The sequence below is a fragment of the Lissotriton helveticus genome, chromosome 4_1 (genome assembly GCF_964261635.1).
Source record: "Lissotriton helveticus chromosome 4_1, aLisHel1.1, whole genome shotgun sequence".
NCBI lineage: Eukaryota > Metazoa > Chordata > Amphibia > Caudata > Salamandridae > Lissotriton > Lissotriton helveticus.
Genome location: NC_136063.1, coordinates 1,932,723,388 through 1,932,746,983, shown reverse-complemented (window position 1 = coordinate 1,932,746,983; position 23,596 = coordinate 1,932,723,388). Strand labels below are relative to the sequence as shown.

The following is a 23,596-nucleotide window of genomic DNA, read 5'->3' as shown; positions in this document are numbered from 1 at the left end:
GGATTTTCTGATTTACATCACACATTATTGCCCAAGTGTGTATGTATGATTTTTTGTCTACTGTGTTTTCTGTTTCCACCCACCGTTTTGACTTATTTGTTAAAACAATGTGATTTTATTTGCCTTCATGGGTAGTGTGTGTGGTTCTAACTTTTTCTTTTCAGTAAATGTGTAACTGTTGGTCATAGGGACCCTTGTTCCTTTAAACTTACAACTTTCTAAAAATGGCATTTTCAGAACTGTAATTTTAAATCCATCTTCACCATGAGTTAAGATTTTAAATTAGGATTACAGAGACACCGAACATGAACTGGTTATCTGAAAGAAACAGGTTAGTATTAGATTCCTTACCTTAGAATATCCCCAGGCGTCAGTCTGGATCCGGAAACTTTTGCGTAGCAGTACCCCTGCGCGTCGGTAGGCGTCGTCTGCAGGCGTCCCCTGCGGCTCCGCGTCGTCGGCGTCGTGCGCCGTGATGACGTCGCTGGAGTATATAGACGCCGCCTCCGCGCGCTGACGTCAGTTCTTCTTTTTTCCGCGCCAGTTAGCGCAGATCCGAAGAGCAGTACTCCGGTCTTTTGACCAAGTTTTTTGTTAACTTCTTTACGGTGCCGGTAGGATGCCCGGTTTCAAGAGTTGTGACGAGTGCGACCGCATGATGTCGGTCACCGACCACCATCGACTCTGCCTCCGGTGTCTGGGCGCGGACCACGACGTGGAGTCCTGCGTCGACTGTCGGGCCTTGACTGGAAAAGCTAGGCGGGAGCGGTCCCGCAAGCTTCTCGAACTCCGGTTGTCGGCCCCGCGTCGAGAGCGGTCCCGGTCCGGTCGGAGGTCGAGGGAGCGGTCGAGGGAGCGGTCGCGGAGCCGCCATGGGCGCTCCGGGAGTCGCCACCATTCCTCCGGCTCGTCAGGTAAGCACAAGAAGTCGGGGCGTCGCCATCGCACCCCCGACTCCCCCCGACGCCCGCGTGCTGCGGCCGGGGGCTCGGGTGACCCCACCCCCGCGGTCCCGCATGGGTCGCCGACGCCGTCTGCCCCACACCTGTCGGTCCCTGGGGAAGGCGCGTCGCGTGAGGAGATCGAGGCCTTCCTCATTGCTATGAGGGCGAGGTCTTCTCCGGCGGGGCCTTCGGCGCCTGCGGGCCCGTCGGTCCCGTCTGGGGGCCCGAGCGGTTCGGGTGCTCCTGCCCCGGCGCCGCCGGTGGCTCCGGCCCCGGCGCCGCTGGTTCCCTCTGGTTCGTCGCCGGCTGGTCTCCCGGCCTCTCCGGCGTCGGTTCCTGTGGGCCAGCCCATGGTACCGCCCCCGCGTGGTGCAGCGACTCCGCCGTCGGCTCCGGCCGGCGTCGGGTCCCCGGCACCGACGCCGCGCGGCGCCACCCCCCTTTCCTCCCCGACTCCGGACTCGGAGCCGGACCGGCGTCGGCCGACGCCGGACCCGACGCCGATGGGGCCTGTTGACCCCGATGTCTATATCGTCGACCCAGAATATGGGTATGACGAGGAGGAGTATGGAGAGGGTTGGGAGGGGTCTGAGGACCCTCTATCCCGTGCCTGCCAGTACGATGTGGACTGGGTAGGTGATCTGGGTGATGCCAGTGGCCTGGACGAGTCGCCCAACCCTGGGTTTGTCTCTCCGTCCCCTGTGGCGTCCGAGGCGGGTGCTGCCTATTCGGTGGTCCTGATGAGGGCTGCCAAGGCCTTACACCTTGAGCTCCCCGTCGCGAAGGTCAAACCGAATATCCTGACGGAAGTTTTTAAACCGCAGTCATGCCCCCAGGAGCCTCTGCTGCCGTTTAATGAGGCCCTGACGGATGTCCTTCTGGGCACCTGGTCCAGGCCCGCCTCTGGTGCGCCGGTTGACCGGAACGTTGCCAGGCGTCACCGTCCCTGCGCGGACGACCCTGCCTTCCTGTCCACCCATCCCTCCCCGGAGAGTCTGGTGATCCAGGCCTCCACTTCGCAGTCCGCATTTCCGTCGGCTCCGCCCGACCGGGAATCAAAGAGGTACGACCAATTCGGAAAGAAAGTGTTTTCCTCTTTGAGTGCTGGGCTGCGGTCTTGTAACACCGCGTGCCTCTTGGGCCGCTACACCCACTCCCTGTGGGATACGGTCGAGGAGTGTTTGCCGCAATGCCCCCAGGAAGTGCGGGACAAGCTCACCCGGGCCTTTGTGGAAGGCCGGGATGCGGCGCGGTACTCGATCCGTTGTGGTCTGGACACCACGGACTCACTGGGACGGGCCATGTCCACTACGGTGGCGATTCGTCGCCATGCCTGGCTGAGATCTGCCAACTTCTCACCAGACGTCCAAAATACGCTTATGGACATGCCATTTGATGGCAGTCGCCTATTTGGTGACAAAGCGGACCACGCGCTGGAGCGCTTCAAGGACTCCAGGGTCACGGCCAAGTCCTTGGGTCTCTCGACCCAGACCCAGCGCCAGCAGACGGGTTCGTTTCGGCCCTTTCGTGGCCAAGGGAGAGGAGGTCCCACACGTGCTGCCAGCCACGCGGCGCAGAGCGCTCCCCAGCGCGGTGGCGCCCGTGGTTTCCGCCGTGGTGGCGGTAGAGGCCAGCGTCGTGGTCAGTCCACGCCTCCCTCCGCTGCGGCATCCAAGCCTTCCTAGTCCGAGCTTTCGGGCTCACGTGACGCCAGTGGGTGGCAGGGTTCGCCATCACCACTCCCGCTGGCGCGCGATAACATCGGACAGGTGGGTGCTGCAGCTTGTCCGAAGGGGCTATGCCCTCCCCTTCGAGTCCACTCCTCCAGCCATGCCACCGCAGAACCACCGTGTGTCGGGGGACCACTTGACACTTCTGCAGGAGGAAGTTACGGCCCTCTTGGCCAAGGGGGCCATCGAGCGCGTTCCTGGGCCAGGAGTAGGGTGTGGTTGCTACTCCCACTACTTTCTGGTACCCAAGAAGGACAAGGGAGGCCTGCGTCCTATCTTGGATCTACGGAACGTCAACGGCTTCCTCCGGAAGGAGAAGTTCAAGATGTTGACTTTGGCTCAGGTCTTGGCTGCTCTAGACCCACACGACTGGATGGTAGCGTTGGACTTGCAGGATGCGTACTTTCACATCCCCGTCCTGCCGGCCCACCGGCGTTACCTGCGGTTCACGGTAGGCCACGAGCATTTTCAGTTTATCGTGCTCCCATTCGGCCTTACCAGCGCCCCACGGGTGTTCACGAAAGTGATGGCGGTGGTCGCAGCTCATCTGCGCCGGTTAGGGGTTTCAGTCTTCCCCTACCTCGACGACTGGCTGTTGAAGGCGGGCTCGCCCCAGACAGTCGTCCACCACCTTCAGATGACGGCAGACCTCCTGCACGAGTTGGGGTTTTCCATCAATGTGCCGAAATCACACCTGTGTCCCTCTCAAAAGCTCCTTTTCATCGGAGCGGTTCTCGACTCGGCGCAGTTTCGGGTTTATCCCCCGGAACGGCGGGTCCGGGATATTCAGGCTCTGATTCCCATCTTTCAGCCGTTATCCCGGGTTTCGGTCAGGTTGACGCTGCGGCTTCTGGGGCTGATGGCCTCCTGCATCCTTCTGGTGCATCACGCCAGATGGCGGATGCGGGCTCTGCAGTGGGACCTGAAGTTTCAGTGGGCCCAGCATCAGGGCAACCTATCCGACCATGTCCTGATCTCGGAGGGCACTGCGAGACAGTTGCAGTGGTGGCTTACAGACCGCGATTGGGTCAGGGGCAGATCCCTCTCCCTTCCCCAGCCGGAGCACGTGGTTGTGACGGACGCGTCCCTCCAAGGCTGGGGTGGCCACTTGGGAGAGGCGGAGATCAGAGGCCTCTGGTCTCCGGCGGAGTCCCGGCTCCATATCAACATGTTGGAGCTGCGGGCGATTCGCCTGGCACTGAAGGCATTCCTCCCCTTTGTCAACGGGAGTGTAGTGCAGGTGTTCACGGACAACACCACCGCCATGTGGTACTGCAACAAACAGGGCGGTGTGGGGTCGTGGACCCTTTGCCAAGAGGCTCTGCGCCTCTGGCAATGGCTGGAACGTCAGGGCGTGACTCTGACGGTTCAACACCTGGCAGGTTCTCTGAACGCCAGGGCGGACGAACTCAGCCGTCGGTGCTCGGTGGATCACGAATGGCGTCTGAACTCGGATGTGGCGAGAGGCCTCTTTCAGCAATGGGGAGAGCCTTGGTTAGATCTATTCGCCACAGAAGAGAACGCGCAATGTCATCAGTTCTGCGCGTTGGAGTTTCCAAGACGGCACTCGCTCGGCGACGCCTTTCGGCGCGAGTGGAGTTGCGGTCTGTTGTACGCCTTTCCGCCTATACCACTTCTGCCCAGAGTGCTGAAGAAGATCAGGCGCGACCGGGCCCAAGTTATCCTTGTGGCTCCGGACTGGGCTCGAAGGTACTGGTATCCCGAGCTACTCAGCATGACAGTCGGTCCCTCGATCCGCCTGCCCCTTCAGGAGGACCTTCTGTCGCAGCAGCAGGGGACGGTCCTCCACCCGAACCTGTCCAGTCTCCACCTCCATGCGTGGAGATTGAGCGGCGACAGTTGAGGCCATTTGACTTGCCTCCTGAAGTCTGTGATGTCATTCTGGCAGCCAGGCGTCCCTCCACAAAGTCGGTATACGCCTGCCGGTGGAACAGATTTGTGGCATGGTGCACAGCAAAGGCTGTGGATCCCCTTTCTGCCCCTCTATCTGAGGTTCTCCTCTTCCTCCTTTCCCTTGCCCAGCAGGGCTCTGCTCTGGGCACTATCAAGGGCTATCTTTCTGCCCTTTCTGCCTTCTTGAGGCTACCTGATCAGCCATCTTTGTTCAAGTCCCCTATTGTGTTAAGATTCTTAAAGGGCATCACGCACATGTATCCTCCAGCTCCGTTCGTGATGCCTCAGTGGGACTTGAACCTGGTTTTGACTTTCCTGATGTGCGCTCCCTTTGAGCCCCTTCATTCCTGTCCTCTCCGTCTTCTCACCTTAAAGACGGCCTTCCTGGTAGCCATCACCTCTGCCAGGAGAGTGAGTGAGCTCCAGGCTCTTTCTGTTCAACCTCCTTTCTTGTCTGTTCATCCTGATAAGGTGGTTCTTCGGACCAGACCTTCTTTCCTGCCCAAGGTAGTCTCTGCTTTTCACATTGGGCAGTCCATCACCTTGCCCTCCTTCTTCCCGCCTCCGCATCCTTCAAAGGATGAAGAGCGGCTCCATCGTCTGGACCCAAAACGTGCGCTTTCATTCTATATGGATCGCACACGCCAGTTCCGGGTGGATGACCAACTGTTTGTTGGCTACGTGGGTGAGAAGAAGGGAAGGGCGGTACAGAAACGGACCATCTCTCGGTGGGTCGTCCTGTGCATCAAAGCATGCTACTCTTTGGCTCGGAAGGAGCCTCCTGTTGGGCTGAGGGCCCATTCCACTCGGGCCACGGCGGCTACTACTGCCCTGGGCCGGGGAGTCCCTTTGCGGGACATTTGCCAGGCGGCCACGTGGGCCTCGCTGCACACCTTTGCGAGGCACTACTGCCTGGACAGTCAAGTCCGGAGGGATGGCTTCTTTGGCCGTTCGGTCCTCCAGGACTTTCTGGTGTAGGTTGTATTGGTTCGCAGACCCACCACCGGGGTTGGTATTGCTGGGGTATCTATTCTAAGGTAAGGAATCTAATACTAACCTGTTTCTTTCAGATGAACAAGTTACTTACCTTCGGTAACGATATATCTGTAAGAAACAGTAGTTAGTATTAGATTCCTTACCGCCCCGCCCATCCTCCCCGTTCTGCGAACTGATACCTAGGGTTAGGGACATCCCTTTCAGGGCCCTAGTTTCAAATGGCACCAGTGTTGGTTCTCACATGGCTCTGCGTGTTCTGGCGCGGAAAAGCTGTGTGCAAAGAACTGACGTCAGCGCGCGGAGGCGGCGTCTATATACTCCAGCGACGTCATCACGGCGCACGACGCCGACGACGCGGAGCCGCAGGGGACGCCTGCAGACGACGCCTACCGACGCGCAGGGGTACTGCTACGCAAAAGTTTCCGGATCCAGACTGACGCCTGGGGATATTCTAAGGTAAGGAATCTAATACTAACTACTGTTTCTTACAGATATATCGTTACCGAAGGTAAGTAACTTGTTCTTCTGTTCCCGTTTGGAAATTACACTCATAAAATGTACTATGGCAACTCCAATGTTACCCTATGAGAAAGATAAGCCTTGCAGTAGTGAAAAATAAATTAAGTTTTTCTGTACCAGAGGAAGTAAAACTTAATCGCATGTCCTACTTTTTAAATACATTGCACCCTGTCCTCTGGGTTGTCTAGGGACTACTCTAGGGCGGACTTGTATGAATTAAAAAGGAAAGTTTGGGCCTGGTAAAAGGTTTATTTTGCCAGGCAGAAATGGCAGTTTGAACTGAGCACACAGGCTCTGTAATGGCAGGCCTGAGACACGTTTAAAGGGCTACTTAAGTGGGTTGCACATCCAGAGCTGCAGGCCCAATGGTGGCATTTAGTTTACAGGACCTGAGCACATGTAGTGCACTTTAATAGGGGCTTATAAGTAAATTAAATACGCCAATTGGATATAAGCCAATGTTCACATGTTTTAGGGAAAAAGCACAAGCACCTGAGCACTGGTTAGCAGTGGTAAAGTGTGCAGAGTGCTAAGTCCAGCAAAAACAAAGTCAGCAAAAACAGGAGGTCTGAAGGCAAATGGCAGGGAGAAACCACATCAATGGGGATGGATCCTAGAGGCTCCTGTGGATTGCAGGACAGGGCGGTTTCCAGGTAAGCCCCTGTGTCCAAAAACATAAATGTACACTGTCTGGAAATGTAGACTAGTGCATGTGCCCGAGAAACGTTCCTGTTGCCTGACGCCCATGTTAGTGAGGGTCAGAGAGTGCCAGCTAGGCACTGTTTTGTGAAGCAACGCACATTCAGTGCTTTAGTAAATGAAGATGAATGACCATTCTGGTTACTAGCTTGGGGGGCGTAGCCAATCCCTGTCAAACTCTTGGCCTTTGGCACTGAAGACAAAATCCAAGTCATGGTTCCCTTTATAGAGGTCACTGTGAACGTGTAGGTAGGCATTCACCATAGCAATATATGCAAGTAGGATAATCTCACTGCACACCACTATACCAGTATGAATGTGCCATCTGACTGATAAAAGGCATTTACCTTCAATTTAATATTTACAATTTATAGTTGCATAGTTTTATTAAAGGTAAACTAGGACTATCCAATTGACTATATGAGTGATAAAAGTCTGCATAGCCCCCACGTGCCCTGTGAGGAGTGGTTTTTTTTCTCCCTCGTGTAGGAACATTTGTGTGTATAGGTATGTATATGGTATCGCGAGCACAAGCTGTGCAATCACAAGCTGTGCCAAAAATGCAGTGGGTCATAGTACAGGGTGAAAGAGAGGCCTAAAGTGAAGGGGTTGTGGGAGAAGTAGCGGTTATTTGTATCTTAATGATTTGCAATTTAGTGTTCTTTAAAGAGGTGTTTCTTCAAATCTTTCCTAAATTGGAGCTGCTCTGGGGCGGTTCTGATGGATACGAGGATTTTGTTCCAGATCCTCGGCTCATGTTTTCATTATGTTAGTTTTGTAACATGGTACATGACAGAATGCATTAAACTTAGTACTAATTTGAATGAATATTGTAGCCATATCGATAATGATTTTTCAATCAAGTTTAAATGCAAACTGACTTGATTGATGCCTCCAGTCTAGTTAATATATAAGATTTCTTTTTGCAATTTGGGAGTTGGTTCACTTCCGGAACGAGAGTAAATGTGTATTAGTTTATCCCACACATGCATTAATGGCAGAACACTGTCTTTTGCAGGTACAGCTTTATTTGAAGAAGATGCACAGATCCTTAAAGTTATCGAAGCATATTGTACTGGTGCAGGTTTCGGGCACACGCTTAGTTCAAGTAAGTAGCTACTGCTGTAAATTTGTTTTATTGGATTCATCAACTATATTTTATGTTTGCAATAGGGATTGTTCACCAGTGATGGAGCTGCAAGTATGAACGGTGTATTACAGCATTAAATTTGGGTGCCTGGAGGGGATGGGCTCTATGCATTGACTGTGCTTAAGCAAATGGAGGAAGCAAACCCAATTATCCCTTGGTCAGTTGAATGTTGTAGATAGCAACGCATGCTTTTTGTACAAGCAAAGTGATATTTTTCATCATGTGACTGCTGAGATATTTGTGGAAATTTGTTTTTGGGTACAGTTCTTTATTAAGAGTAGCATTAATAATAAAAGATTTTGCAGGGAATATGGTACAGAATTTGCTGTAGCAGAAGTACCAAAAAAATAGGAGACTAACGTTCCTCAAAAATCCAACAAAGACCACAGAACATGAGGCAGCGAATCATATAAGAACCAATACTAGAATTTTAGGAACATCAAAGTAGATCAGAAGATGAGAAAGGTCATAAAGAGACTAACTATGTCTTAACCAAACCAAACAGCATTTGTAAGGCGGAACACTGTAACCCCTATGGGTATCTGGGCACTGTGTCTCCGTCAAAGAGTCATGTGTTGAGTCTCTTTCTGAAATCTGCCAGCAAGGAGGCAATACGGAGCTGGAGGAAAAGGTCTTTCCAGGTCTTGGCAGCAACATAGGAGAAGGAGCGACCACCACTGTGGCTACAACAGATGTGTGCGAGAGCGAGTAAAGAGGAGTGCAGGTGTCTATCGGACTGGTGGAAGTTCAGTCTATGGTTGATGTAGGCAGGTCGTAGGTCATGAAGGACTTTCTAGACATGGGTGAGGATCTCGAATGGCTTCTCTTCTGGATGGGGATCAAGTGGAGGTTTCTCAAGTGGTGTGCAATGGGGGTTTGTTTAGGGAGGTCCAAGATGAGTCTGGCTGTAGTGTTCTTTATGGTCTGTAGTCTTCTGAGGAGCTAGGTGGAGATGCCGGCGTAGAGAGCATTGCCATAGTCAAGGCGGCTGGTGACGTGCACCTGAGCGACACCCTTTCTGATGTTGGTTGGAATCCATCTGAAGATTCTGCGCAGCATTCGAAGTGTGTGGAAGCAGGAGAATGCGACTACGTTGACTTGCCATTTCATGGTCAGTTCGCTGTCGAGGATGATGCTGAGGTTGCGTGCATGGTTGGTCGGTTTGGCCGTAGGTCTGAGTTCTGCAGGCCACCAGCTGAGGTCCCATGCGGAGGTGTTCTTCCCAAAGAACATTACTTGAGTTTTGTCGGAGTTGGAGCCAGTTGTCTCTCATCCATTTGGCTATGTTGGACAAGACTTTGCAGAAGTTGATTTTGGCGTTAGAGGGGACCTTTGTGAGCGAGACGTTGGTTGTCACCTAAGTAGGAGATTATGTTGAGTTTGTGGGATCTGATGACATCTGTGAGGGGGTCATATAGATGTCGAACAGGGTGGGACTGAGGGATGATCCTTGTCGTACACGGCATATGATGTCCATGGGTGTGGAGGTGAAGGGAGACAGTCAGATGCTTTGTGTATGTCCTGTAAGGAAGGAGCTCGCAGGACACCCCCGCGCCGCACGGCCACCAGCTGTGTGTGTGCCCCCGCCTCGCTGCTGCCTGAAAGCCCGTTGTGCCTGCCTCGCCCCTCCGCCGTATTGCGTGTCTCCATTGTGACTGTCTGACTGTCTAATCGCTTCTTTGCCTCCTATTTTGTTTTTCCTGCCCTGCACTGTTGTCCCTGGTTTAATCGTTTTGCCTCCGTCTTTTTCCTTGCCCTGTACTGTTGTCCCTGGTACCCCCCTGCACGTTGCTGTTGTTAGGTGTTATCTCCCAGCCCCCCTTGTGCCTTCCCGCCCCGCTCCCCGCCGCCGTGCTTACGGACACGCCCCCTCTTTGTTTTGTGCCCGCCCTGCTCCCGCCTCCCAGCTGCTCCTCCCTCCCGCCCACTTGGCCATATATGGCGACCGCGCGGCGCAGGTGAGTGTGACCTGCTCGCAGGACACCGCCACGCCGCACGGCCACCAGCTGTTTGTGTGCCCCCGCCTCGCTGCTGCCTGAAAGCCCGTTGTGCCTGCCTCGCCCCTCCGCCGTATTGCGTGTCTCCATTGTGACTGTCTGACCGTCTAATCGCTTCTTTGCCTCCTATTTTGTTTTTCCTGCCCTGCACTGTTGTCCCTGGTTTAATCGTTTTGCCTCCGTTTTTTTCCTTGCCCTGTACTGTTGTCCCTGGTACCCCCTTCACGTTGCTGTTGTTAGGTGTTATCTCCCAGCCCCCCTGTGCCTTCCTGCCCCGCACCCCGCTTCCCGCCGCCGTGCATACGGACACGCCCCCTCTTTGTTTTGTGCCCGCCCCGCTCCCGCCTCCCAGCTGCTCCTCCCTCCCTCCCAGTTCGCCATATATGGCGACAGCGCGCACGCGTAGCGTTGACGCGCAGCGGGCGCCGCGATTGTGCGCCGAAGGCGCGCCAAAGGCAAGCCCGTCTGCGCCCGTCCGCGCCCAGCGCCAGAATCCCTGGCCCCCACCGACGCAAGACAACCCGCCAGACCTACGACGCCGCCGCCCTCAACGCACTCAACGCCGGCCGGAACCCCGCCTGCTGCCGGGCCGCACCGAAACACTTCCACGGACCCTTCACCTGCACATCCTGCAAGTTCACCTGCCTCCGAACGTGGACCGCGCCCGCCAAGCCAAATCCCAGCAGTGACCTCAAGTGCATCCTGCTTAACACCCGCTCCGTCCACAGACACGCCGTCGAACTCTGGAACCTCCTCGACACAACATCACCAGACATCGCCTTCCTCACTGAAACATGGATGAACGCCTCCTCAGCCCCCGACATCGCCATCGCCATCCCGGATGGATACAAGATCATCAGGAGGGACCGCGTCAACCAGACCGGAGGAGGCATCGCCATCGTCCACAAGAACACCATCCGCATCACGACCGACACCGACGACACCTACACCGCCGCAGAACACCTCCACTTCCAGATCTTCACCGAGCCAAAGACGACCCTCAGAGGAACCCTCATCTACAGACCCCCGGGACCACGCACACAATTCAGCGAAGACATCACGGACTTCATCAGCCCACACGCCCTCCGCTCCGCCGACTACATCCTCCTAGGGGACCTCAACTTCCACCTGGAGAACAACAAGGACCGCAACACCACCACCCTGCTGGACAACCTCGCCAACCTCGGACTCGAGCAACTGGTCACCACCCCCACTCACTACACCGGCCACACGCTTGATCCCGTCTTCTCATCCAGCAAGCACATCACCTTCAGCCACTCCACCGGACTCCACTGGACCGACCACAGCTGCGTCCACTTCAGCTTCAGAAAATCCACCACCCACCACCACCCGCAACAGGTTCCTCACAGGAGCTGGAACAAGATCACCGCCGACCAGCTCACCGCCTCCCTCAGCCAGAACCCACCTGCCAGCACACCGGACCCCAACGAAGCAGCCCGCAACTTCACGCAATGGCTGACCGCCTGCGCCGACGAAATCGCACCACTGAAGAACCCCCCCAGCAAACCCAGAAGCAAGAAGGCCCACTGGTTCACCGAAGAACTCAAGGACTCCAAGAAGACCTACCGCACCCTCGAGAAAGCCTGGCTCCTCGACCGGACCACTGACAACATGACCGCCCTCAAACACGCGACCCGCAAGCACCACCAGCTCATCCGCACCACCAAGAAGAAATCACTGAAGGACCGTCTGGATAACAACGCCCACAACAGCAAGGAACTCTTCAGCATCGTCAAGGAGTTCTCCAACCCCAGCACCGGCAACAACTACATCACCGATTCACAAGATCTCTGCGACTTCCTCGCCTCGTTCTTCCACCGCAAGATCGCCGACATCCACAACAGCTTCGACACACCATCCTCGCACCCTACCATCGAACCAACGCACCCCACTGCCACCCTCCGCACCTGGACCGCAGTGACCACCGAAGAAACAGCCCACACGATGAACACCATCCACTCCGGATCTCCGACTGACCCCTGCCCCCACCACATCTTCAACAAGGCCGACTCCACCATCGCACCCCAACTCCGAGACATCATCAACACCTCCTTCGACACCGCCACCTTCCTGGAGAGCTGGAAGCACGCCGAGCTCAGCGCCCTCCTGAAGAAACCAACAGCGGACCCCACCGACCTCAAGAACTTCCGCCCCATCTCGCTCCTCCCTTTTCCTGCCAAAGTCATCGAGAAGATCGCCAACAGACAGCTTGCCGCCTTCCTCGAGACGAATGGATCCCTCGACCCCTCGCAGTCTGGTTTCAGAGCCAACCACAGCACCGAAACCGCCCTCATCGCAGCCACCGACGACATCCGAGCCCTCCTCGACAACGGGGAAACAGCGGCACTCATCCTCCTGGACCTCTCCGCCGCGTTCGACACTGTCTGCCACCGCACCCTAGTCCAACGCCTCAGCAACACCGGCATCCAAGAGAAGGCACTGAAGTGGATCATCTCGTTCCTAGCTGGAAGAACACAGAGAGTCCGCCTCCCCCCGTTTCGTTCCGAGGCCACCGAAGTCATCTGCGGCGTCCCGCAAGGATCATCACTCAGCCCCACCCTCTTCAACGTCTACATGAGACCCCTCGCAGCCATCGCTCGCCAACACAACCTCAACATCATCTCCTACGCCAACGACACCCAGCTGATCCTCTCCCTCACCAGAGACCCCGACACCGCCAGAACCAGCCTCCACGAAGGGATGAAAGACGTCGCCGAGTGGATGAAGAACAGCCGCATGAAACTGAACTCAGACAAGACGAAAGTCCTCATCCTTGGACCATCACCCTCCGCCTGGGACGACTCCTGGTGGCCCCCTGCCCTGGGCACCGCCCCCAAGCCGACAGACCACGCACGCAACCTGGGCTTCATCCTGGACTCCTCCCTCTCCATGACCAGACAAGTCAACGCCGTCTCCTCTTCATGCTTCCACACCCTGCGCATGCTCCGCAAGATCTTCCAATGGATCCCGATCGAAACCAGGAAGATGGTCACCCAGGCCCTCATCACCAGCCGGCTGGACTACGGTAACACCCTCTATGCCGGAACCACAGCCAAGCTACAGAAAAGACTACAACGCATCCAGAACGCCTCCGCCCGACTCATCCTGGACATCCCTCGACGCAGCCACATCTCCGGCCACCTGAGGAACCTGCACTGGCTCCCCGTCAGCAAGAGAATCACGTTCAGGCTCCTCACCCACGCACACAAGTCTCTCCACAACCTGGGCTCCAAGTACCTCAACGACCGCCTCACCCTCCACGCGCCCACCCGCCAGCTACGTTCAGCTAGCCTCGCCCTCGCCGCCGTTCCACGCATCCGAAGAGCCACCGCCGGAGGCAGATCCTTCTCCTACCTGGCAGCCAAGACATGGAACTCCCTCCCCATCCACCTTCGGATGACCCAGGACCACCTCGCCTTCAGGAAACAACTCAAGACCTGGCTGTTCGAGCAGTAGCATCCCCCTTCCCCCAAGCGCCTTGAGACCCTTCCGGGTGAGTAGCGCGCTATACAAGTGCTATGATTGATTGATTGATTGATTGAGGAGATCCACCTAAGGGTGTCTTGCTGTATGCCTTTGTTATAGAGTCTGTTGATGAGGGTGTTGTGGGAGACTGTGTCGAACGCCACAGAGAGGTTGAGGAGGATCAGGGCCACAGTTTCTCCGCAGTCAAGGAGTGTTCTGATGTCATCTGTGGCGGCAATCAGCGCGGTCTTGGTGATGTGGTTGGCACGGAATCCTGATTGTGAGGTGTCCAGTAGGTGGTTATGCTCCAGGAATTCAGTGAGCTGCTGATTGATGGCTTTCTCAAGTACTTTGGATGGGTAGGAAAGCAGGGAGATCGGACGATAATTTTTTAGATCGCTGAGGTCAGCGAAGGCTTTCTTTAGGAGACGTCTGACATCCTCTTGTTTCCATCTTTCTGGGAATGTTGCTGTGGCGATGGAAGTGTTGAAGATGCTGGTGAGTTGTGTGCTGATTGGGTTCTTTGCGCAGTTGAAGAAGTGGTGGGGGCAGGGGTTGGTGGGCGCCCCGAATTTGATAGAAGACTTGATGGCTGAGGTGGTCAGGGCAGTGAGCAGAGACCAGCTGGTAATGGTTTGGTTGAAGTTCACTGGTTGGTTGAGATCATTAGGATTGAGCGTGGCGGGTTGGAGGTTGAAATTGTAGATGTTGGTGATCCTGTTGTGTAAGTAGTCTGAGAGGGTGTCGCAGAGTTCTTGGGAGAAGTGGATAATGTTCTCTATGGCTGTCGGGTAGGATAATTATTAGATTATTTTGAAGAGTTCCTTTGTGTGGGTGACTGCAGAGTCGATGCAGGTGGTGATACCTGCTTTCTTGATATGCCGGTGATAGTTGCTGAGGGCTGTTTTGTAATCTGCTCTATCGGTGGGGTTCTTAGTGGTGCACCATCATTTCTTCAGTTGGTAGCAGTTGCGCTTGATGGTCCTGAGTTCTGGGGTGTACCAGCTGGCATCTTTGGAGGTCTTGATAGATTTTGTGGGTTTCAGTGTGCGAGTCTTTTGGCTCTGTCGGTGATCCAGGTGGGAAGTTCGGGTTGGCCTGGTTGAGGTCTGTTGAGGCCTCGGGTTTGGAGGCTGTGAGGGCCTGTGACCACTGAGTTTCAGTAACCTTGCTCCCGCTGCAGTGGGAGGATATCTGATGCCTGGTGATGGGGTGCTGAATGTCAGTGATGGTGAAGGGTACTATGGTGTGGTCAGTACAGGTGAGGTCTGTGGTGTGGCTGAATTTGATTCTGTCGCTGGAGGTGAAAAAGGAGTTCAGTGTGTGTCTGGTTTTGTACCTGGATTCGGTGACCAGTTGGATACGAAGTATCATAGCATGTTGAAGGATGATGAGAAAAGAATGCATAGAGATTAGTGGGAGGAGAGGGTAGAGGGGGGCAAGTACATGTACAACACCAAGGGACATATATCGGATACTTTAAGTAGGCAGGAAAATGTTGAGATTAGAACAAGTGATGCACTAATTTTAGAGTTGTGCAGTAAAGAAAGCATGCTGTTTCCATAGACGGCCCGGTCCCTCCGTTCCAAAGGGTGAGGAGGTGACATATGAAGCACCACAGGGCCAGGCAAGAGAGATTTTCTTGGACGTCAGTGGGCTAGTGAAAACGAGAGAGGATCATCTGCCCCAAAATAGGCTTGGAGTGAGCTCTTAAAAGACATAATGAGAGGCTGAAAGCGAATATTGCCACAACTGAGGGCTGTTAGCAGCAAAGAAGGGTGGACTGGTGGATTTCCTGTCATTTGACTATTGAGCCAAACCCTAAGCGGAGGTCCAACCTCGGCAAATTGTACTTGTGCATGCTCTAGGACTGGCTGTGGTGTCAGGAAGTTATAACCAGCTGAGTGACTAATTTGTCATACATAAGAGAGGGTAACCTATCAGTGGGAACACGTGATCTTCAGCGCATCGCCCACCTAGTTGAGGGCCCTCGGGGTTTCTCTAGACCAACAGGCCACCAGGAGTTCACAAACCATAGTTTGATGACTCTACAGAGACTCTACAGAGAAGAATGGATGATTCTCCAGTTAGTGTGAATTAGTAGTTGACAACAGGGGGCAAGGAGACACCCAAGATGGGTGGGAGGGACCGTAGGCCAGATGGTCAGATCACCTAATATGAGTGAAATATGCTGGGACTAACTTAATTTGCATGGTCTTGGGTGGACAACAGGGGGCATGGAAGGTGTCACCTCCCTGGAAGCACCCTCCTCCCCCTCAAGAACAGCCCCACATACTATTAAAAGTAGTTTAGAAAAAATTTACTGGTGGAATTGGCTGGCCCATTGACTGTATTAATGAAGATGCAATCATTTTTGGATCCCGGACATATGTGTGGCACAAACTGCCAAGTGTAGTGTGGATACTGATGATAATCCCCCACAACAGAAATTAAACATTCAAATTAGATTCATATAACACGAGAGTCCTTAATGTCATGACCCAGATGTCATGTTCTTTATAGGAAACTGCCCTACATGCGACCTAAGGAATACCTAATACAATATGACTCCAAGCCCCTCCAAGGCAGCAGGAGGAGCGATTATATGTAAAAAAATATATAGGCAGGATCAGTACAAGGGCAACTACAGATCCAGAAAGGCAATACTTCAACGTCCAACTGAAAATAAATCACTTATCCATCATACTAATAAACGTCTGTGTGCTCAACTCATTATAAATAGATAAAGCAGTTGAATCAGATATTCCATGGGCAACTCACTCTGGGTGAGAAGATTCATGAGCAGATGGAAACGTAGAAAAATAAATTGTCTGTAGTTTTATGTAATAACGAGGCAGGACATGTTCATATAGAGGCGTACCAATTACTATCCGTCAAATGGCCACAGTATGTTCACTAGGAACAGCGCATGGGGCTGCATGTGCACACTCAAAGAAGAAAAGAGAGACCAATATATAATACATACTACTGTAAACTGTTTCAGCATACCACATCTATTCCCTTGTCTCAAAAATTAATCAGTTATTTGCAAAGTACTTGAACCTTAAAGACATTGAGCCTTTCTCTTAGTGCACCCTTGATGTAGGGGTGTCTTCCCTGCCCAAAGTACATTGATACTAGGGGAACAACCAATCTCGGAGACATATTTTTGTGCAACACTACTGCTGATTTCTGATACTGTACGAACGGGAATACTGTTAGGCTTTTATTGGAATGATGAGGTATTGTCACTCAGAGTTGGATTCTGACTATTAGTACATCAGGGGCGGCCTTAGGCATGTGCAAGCTGTGCACCTGCACAGGGCCACAAACCCCAGGGGCCACCACACCAATATATATCCTTAATATAATAATCCTCTGAGGATGGATACATATTTGCGTGGCGGCCCCTGGCAGGGATTTGGCGGCTTCCGGCTCTATTCCACTTCAAAACACCCTGACCCCCCCTCTTCACTGGCCTCCCGCTCCGCCCGGACCCCCTCTTCTGGGGCACCCTACCTACGCTCCCTGTCCAGGGCCGCCATGAGCCTAGAGCCGCCCCCGAGTATATGTAGTCTCAGTGGTCAATCAATCAATCAATCAATCAATCAATCAATCAGGAGTTTGTTAAAGCGCGACTACTCACCCGTAAGGGTCTCAAGGCGCTAGGGGTGGGGGGGAGTTGGGGGGGTGCAGGTTCCATTCCATCAAGGAGGGGGTCTGTCGAAGAGCCAGGTTTTGAGGTTTCTTGCGAAGATGGGGAGCGATGTTGTCTGTCTGAGGTGGAGCGGAAGGGCGTTCCATGCCTTGGCCGCGAGGAAGGAGAAGGAGCGGCCTCCCGATCTGGTCTTTCTGGTGCGGGGGACCCCAGCGTAGGAAAGCTGGGCTGATCGTAGGGTCCTTTGGGGTGCGTGGAATTTGAGTCGGCTGTTCAGGTATGCTGGTCCGGTGCCGTGGAGGGCCTTGTGTGCGTGGGTGAGCATCTTAAAGGTGATTCTCGCCTCGACGGGGAGCCAGTGGAGTGTGCGCAGGTGCTGGGAGATGTGGCAGTGTTTTGGCAGGTTGAGGACCAGTCTTGCGGCGGCCTTCTGGATGTTCTGTAGCTTGCGGATGAGGTTTTTGTTTATTCCGGCGTAGAGTGCGTTGCCGTAGTCGAGTCTGCTGGTGACCAGGGCGTGAGTGACTGTCTTTCGGTGTTCGAGGGGGATCCATTTGAAGGTCTTACAAAGGAGGCGGAGGGTGTGGAAGCAGGAAGATGAGACAGAGTTGATCTGGCGGTCCATTTTGAGCTCGGAGTCCAGGATGATTCCCAGGTTGCGTGCGTGGTCTGTGGGGGTTGGCGGGTTTCCGAGGGCGGTGGGCCACCAGGTGTCACTCCAGGCGTCGGGGTTTGGGTCCATGATGAGTACTTCTGTTTTGTTGGTGTTTAGTTGTAGGCAGCTGTTTTTCATCCATTTGGCGACGGCTTCCATGCCTTCTCGAAAGTTGCGTCTGGCGGTGTTGGGCTCGTTGGATAGGGAGAGGATGAGCTGAGTGTCGTCTGCATATGACACGATGTTGAGTCCGTAGGTTCTGACGATGGGGGCAAGTGGAGCCATGTAGACGTTGAAGAGCGTCGGGCTGAGGGAGGAGCCCTGGGGGACTCCGCAGGTGATAGGTGTGGGGTCCGAGAGGAAAGGGGGGAGTGGTGACCACGCATGAACCACTCCACCAGGAAATCACCCAACGGGTGACCAGTAGCATGGCACAGGGAGGCCTGCCGAGCACGAGCCGCGGACCTCCCTAGTGGTGAATCTATCTTCTCACCCCTTATCTCCACTACAAGAACGTGCACTTAAAAAGGGGTCGGGTTTTGTTCTGACGAATCAGCCCGATCTTTTCAAATTGCGACAGGACTTGGCCTTGTTCTTTCGCAACTTAAGACTGAGGGTCTTCTTTGCAGACCGGGAACGCTTCAGAGGTCTCAAGGGGGACACTCCTTTTCGTCCAAAATCCACTTTTACACCACAATTGGCAGTACTTCCTCCCCAGATGGCTGCCTTTGAACAGGCAGTGATCCATGATTTGGAAACTTCCAATCTCACACAACCTCATCATTTTTCTAATCTCTCCAATTGCGAGAAACATGCTCTGAAGGAACTGGTTAACAACAGAGAAATTATTTTGAAACCGACATTCAAAGGCGGGGCCACTGTAGTGATGGATCTAGAGGTGTATCGTTCAGAGTGTACCCGCCTTCTGTCCGACCAGAGGACCTATCGGAAACTGATGGAGGACCCTACCGATTTGATCACAAGGGAAATCATGATCACGGTAGAGGAGGCTAGAACTAACGATTCGGATCACGAAGCGGAATTTTTAATTAACAAGCAACCTAAAACTCCGTATTTTTACGTACTGCCAAAAATCCATAAAACAGTGAGACCCCCTCCCGGGAGACCTATTGTCTCCGGGACGGGGTCCTTGCTGGAGCCCCTCTCGCAATTTTGCGATTGTTTTCTGAAACCTATGGTACAGAAGTTGCCCACTTACCTCAGAGACACCTTGGATATTTTAAAAAAGCCCTATATACCAACATCCCCCAATTGGAAACTCTCAGGGTGTTGGAGTCACTGCTTTTTGAGGGAGAATGGCCTTACGAATCACCACTAGCCTTTATGCTACATCAGGCTGAGATAGCCCTCACAAAAAACTTTTTTGAATTTGAGGGGGCAGTGTACCTCCAAACCCACGGAACAACAATGGGGAGCGTATTTGCTCCCAGTCTAGCAGGATTATATGTGGGGGCTTTTGAGAACATGACGATTTTGGATGCCAATGGGCCTTGGGCTACACAGTTGAGATTGTGGCGACGTTATGTTGACGACGTCATGGTGATTTGGAGAGGCGACAGAACATCAGTTGTACGCTTTCTAGAATGGTTAAATGATCAGAACCCGTTCCTCCTTTTCACCTCGACCGTTACTAAGACCCGTCTTCCCTTATTGGATCTAGTGATAGAACTATGTGAGGGTACACTGAAAACCAAGGTATTCCACAAGCCTACAGACAAAAATGCCCTATTGGCATTCGAAAGTTTTCATCCCCAATCTCATCGGGAGAATTTGCCGGTAGGCCAGTTCTTCCGAATACAGTTTGGATAAAACGGACTTTATTGTGGAATCCGACACCCTTACACAGAAATTACAACAGAGAGGTTATCCCTCTAGGGTCATTAAAAGAGCCAAGAAAAGGGCACTCAATGCAAATCGTGATTCACTACTTTCCAAAACCATTAGACCTTAATCTAACAAACCAGTCTTTGTGTCAACATTTAATACGGCGTCACACCAAGTTAGACGTCTGGTACTAAGGAACTGGAAAATACTTAACTCTGGGGACATGAATATAGAGAAACTTCTCTTTTCTTTCAAACGAAGCCAGAATTTAAAAGATCTTCTCATACACACGAGACCTAGGGACATGATGGTCATGAGGAGCGCGACTACTGTGGCAGGCTTGCCCAGACTTATGGGCCACACACGATGTGGCTCATGTAGTGTGTGCCATCTCACGAGTAACACTCAGTCAATTGACCTCGGACCCTGGGAACAAAGATCGCACACGAATTGTAATTCCCAGGGTGTGATTTATTTGATTACTTACCCTTGCAAGAAGATGTATGTAGGGATGAGGAGTAGGAAGGTGCGCACAAGAATAACAGAACATCGTAGCACAATCAGGTGTGGAAAATCCAACACTAAATTGACAGCACATTTCTTAGAACAGGGCCATAGCAACGAAGACCTGAAATGGGCTATCATAGAGAGAGTACCACTAGGGAGGCACCAGACGGATGACCAGAGAACTCTACTGCTTTGTGAGCAGAAATGGGTCTACCGCCTGAAGAGTCACCTGGTTGGGTTAAATGATGACATACCGTGGCAGTCGTTGGGTAGACAGTAGAATTAGAATGGTGCAGATCAGTTTGTACAAGTCACTCCCAGTGCTTTATTAGTGTGCATAACCAGCCTTGCATAAGCTTATGCACCCCTTGGCATTGAGATTGCACGTGCATAATCGATTCTGCATAACCCCATACATCCACTGCCACCAAAGTCATGTGCCTCTCCCGCCCCCCTGGGAATGAATTTCCACTCCCATTTTTGGAATTGTGAGAATAGGGCGAGATACAAGTCTTTTCTAACACACTTCATCCCGCCTTGCCTCACAGTACCCTGCCTCCTCTGTAAGTCTTATTGTTTTTCCCGTGATGGAGTGAAACTACACCTCCCACCACCTATACTTATGGCACTTTCCCATCGACACGTCATGACGCCCATGATCGGCCGATCATGTGGGACGCCATTGGACGCGAGTAAGATATTGAATTGCTTTATTAAGACCGCACGTACTGCTGAATCGCGGTCTTCACGGGGATATGGATAAGAGGTCGCTACTAGCCGTCTTGCATAACTCTATGCACCCCTTGATACTGAGATTGTACGTGCATAATCGATTCTGCACAACTTTATGCACTCACTGCCATTATAATCATGTGTGTTTTCCGCCTCCCTTGTAATGAGTTTCCATCCCTAATTTTGGACTTATGGAAATGGAGCGAGTCATAAGTCTGTTCTTGCACACACCATCCCACCTTGCCTTATAACATCCTGCCTCCTTTGTAAACCTTATTATTGTTTTTCCCGTGATGAAATGAAACTACATCTCCCATCACCTATACTCATTGTACGTTCTCTGTGATACGTCATGGCGCCCGTGATCGGCCGATCAAGTGGGACGCCTAGGGACGCAAGTAAGGAAGTGAACTGCTTTATTAAGACCGCGTGCACTGCGGAACCGTGGTCTTCACAGTGCCACGGCAGGGCAAGCCAACGGAACAGTAAGGAGATGACATGAAGGGGGAGGGGGTATTAACAGATGATGACTTCAGAGGTCGTACAGCTTTTGTTGTATGGGCATGATGCCGGGAGCATAGACCAGACCCCGGGTTAAATATCTGCAAATGGGGTCTTAACTATGGGAACATGTTTTGTCATTATAACTTAGGTTGTGCTCCCGGGTTACCCTCCTGCCGGACACCAGTTCGAGTTTATACATCACATAAACTCGGTGAGTACTATGATGGGCGCACTAGATCACGCCCATTGTCTCACTATCGACATGATTGAGAGTGATGTGATTTGGAGAGATATGAGGTGTGAAGTAGTATGTGTGGACATATGCAGCTTTTCATTTTTATTTTTGTACACACACTGGCAATATCATTGAACGAGTGTGTTGGGCTTCGATACCCGTGGAGGCATGTTTCTACCCGGGCTAGAAACCAAGAGGGTGCACTAACACTACTCTGACCATAGCTGGAATTCAATTGTATGCTTTTTATAATATGGAAACAAGGAAAGGATATTAAGGAATATAATATGTCTATACCATCTTTTCCCTTGTCTCTCAATAGTGAATGTTCTCCCTGACTAGTGGGAGCACTCTCTACATGTGACTAGAGGAGCTAGGATTGAAATAGACCGGCTTGAATTTCGGGGCAACAAAAACCGACTTATGGTAGTGCCTTAAAGTGGTACAGGAAGCGACTACAGTCCTGAAGAAGACCGGGGTGACCTTTCGAGGCACAGTAAGGCGGTCGAAACATGTTGACCACAGCAGTACCAGGAGGGAAGTCTTGAGAAACCTCACTTTCTCACTTAGACATTACCCATCCTTCTTTCATTTTAATCCTGGTGGGGGGCACCTGGATATGATAAATAAAGATTTCTTTTTGGTGGGTACCCCCAATCAGTTTTAATCACTCCCTATCAACTGCCCTTTTTCGACGCATCACTACTTTTTAGCCACTTGGTGACTTGCACTGCTTTATCACATTATATGTTACGTGTATTGTGTTGAATTTCATGGTCGTACGTTGTGTCGTGTGACGTTTGTATGATTTGTTCCCCCTCCCTCATGCTCCGCCCTAAGTGTGGCTACACCAGGGCGTATTGCAAGCAGGCCCTATGATGAAGCATGTCACATACCTCGGTATGTGAGTGAGGGCAGTTTTTTCAAACAGATGGGTTTGTCTGTTCTGTTATTAGGTTTGTTGTGTGCTCTCCACCCCCATTGTGTGTGTTCTTAGTTTGCCTGGGTGCTCGGGGTGGTAGAGTGTAATCCTTTGGCCCTCTCCCCTTCTTTGTGTAAAGCCACTCCACCACTGACCATTCACTGAAAAGAGGTCAGTACACTTTTTTTTAACAACACACATGGGCTCACTGAACCTGCTACCATCGGATCACTTTCCAGTAAACTTCACTCTAACCCTATCGTCAGCTTGGATAGATATGTTTCCAAACAGCATTTCTGGAGTTGTAATCCTGCCGCACCTACAGCTGCTTCTCCGCAACACTCATTTGCCAGTCACTGCAATTCCTCTTTCAATACTTTGATACTAATGACAAATAGAGTTGGAGTCCTGTTATGGCCAGCCTACCATGAAACAATGCAATATATTATAGTGCCATGTGCGCTAGTGCGATAAGCCCAAAGTCAGGTCCAAGGCACAGCTTCAACATTGAAGACATTTGAATGGTCTCCTTGTTGAACTGATTGGTCCTCTGGAGTTGCTGATTGCTCTGGGGAAGACATAATGTGGACTTAATATGTTCAATGTACCGAGATGAAAGGTTGATAGTGATGGACTCGTCAATTTATACACACGATAACACGGATTTTGGGATAATTTACAACATTTTAACCATTTTCAAGTGCACGTAGATCGCAGGGCTCCACCCCGTCCCAAAACGATATAGTGACAAAGAAAACCAGAACAGCGGTCCCACATGCTAAGCGTGCATTTTTGCCATATGACAGCCTAGTAATACAATTTGTAATCCCATATACTACTCAATGTAACCAGCCTGACCTCGTGTGAAGCGGTTGCTCCTCCATTCCTCCTGAGCCCATAGCGCTTCCTCTGGTATCGTAGCGCTGCTCCCCTACCATACTTGTGACTTATTATAACTGAGTCTACACTCGCTCCGCTGCGTAGCGCTCTGCATCGCTTTGTATGCCTAATTGAATACGTGTTTTATTTCAGTCTACACACGCCCCGCTGCGTAGCGCTCTGCATCTCTTTGTATGCCTTATTAAATACGTGTATTATTTCAG

The 23,596-nt window shown here is 52.2% G+C and overlaps 1 protein-coding gene across 3 annotated transcripts in view; it reads left to right on the top strand.

Moving 5' to 3' along the window:
* ARHGEF6 (Rac/Cdc42 guanine nucleotide exchange factor 6) overlaps positions 1 to 23,596 on the top strand; it is a 1,071,863-nt gene that overhangs the window by 934,484 nt on the left and 113,783 nt on the right. For all 3 annotated transcript variants that reach the window (XM_078688613.1, XM_078688614.1, XM_078688615.1), the window contains one exon: positions 7,821 to 7,910. In XM_078688613.1, coding sequence (XP_078544739.1) covers positions 7,821 to 7,910 — 90 coding nt within the window. The remainder of the gene's footprint in view (positions 1 to 7,820; positions 7,911 to 23,596) is intronic.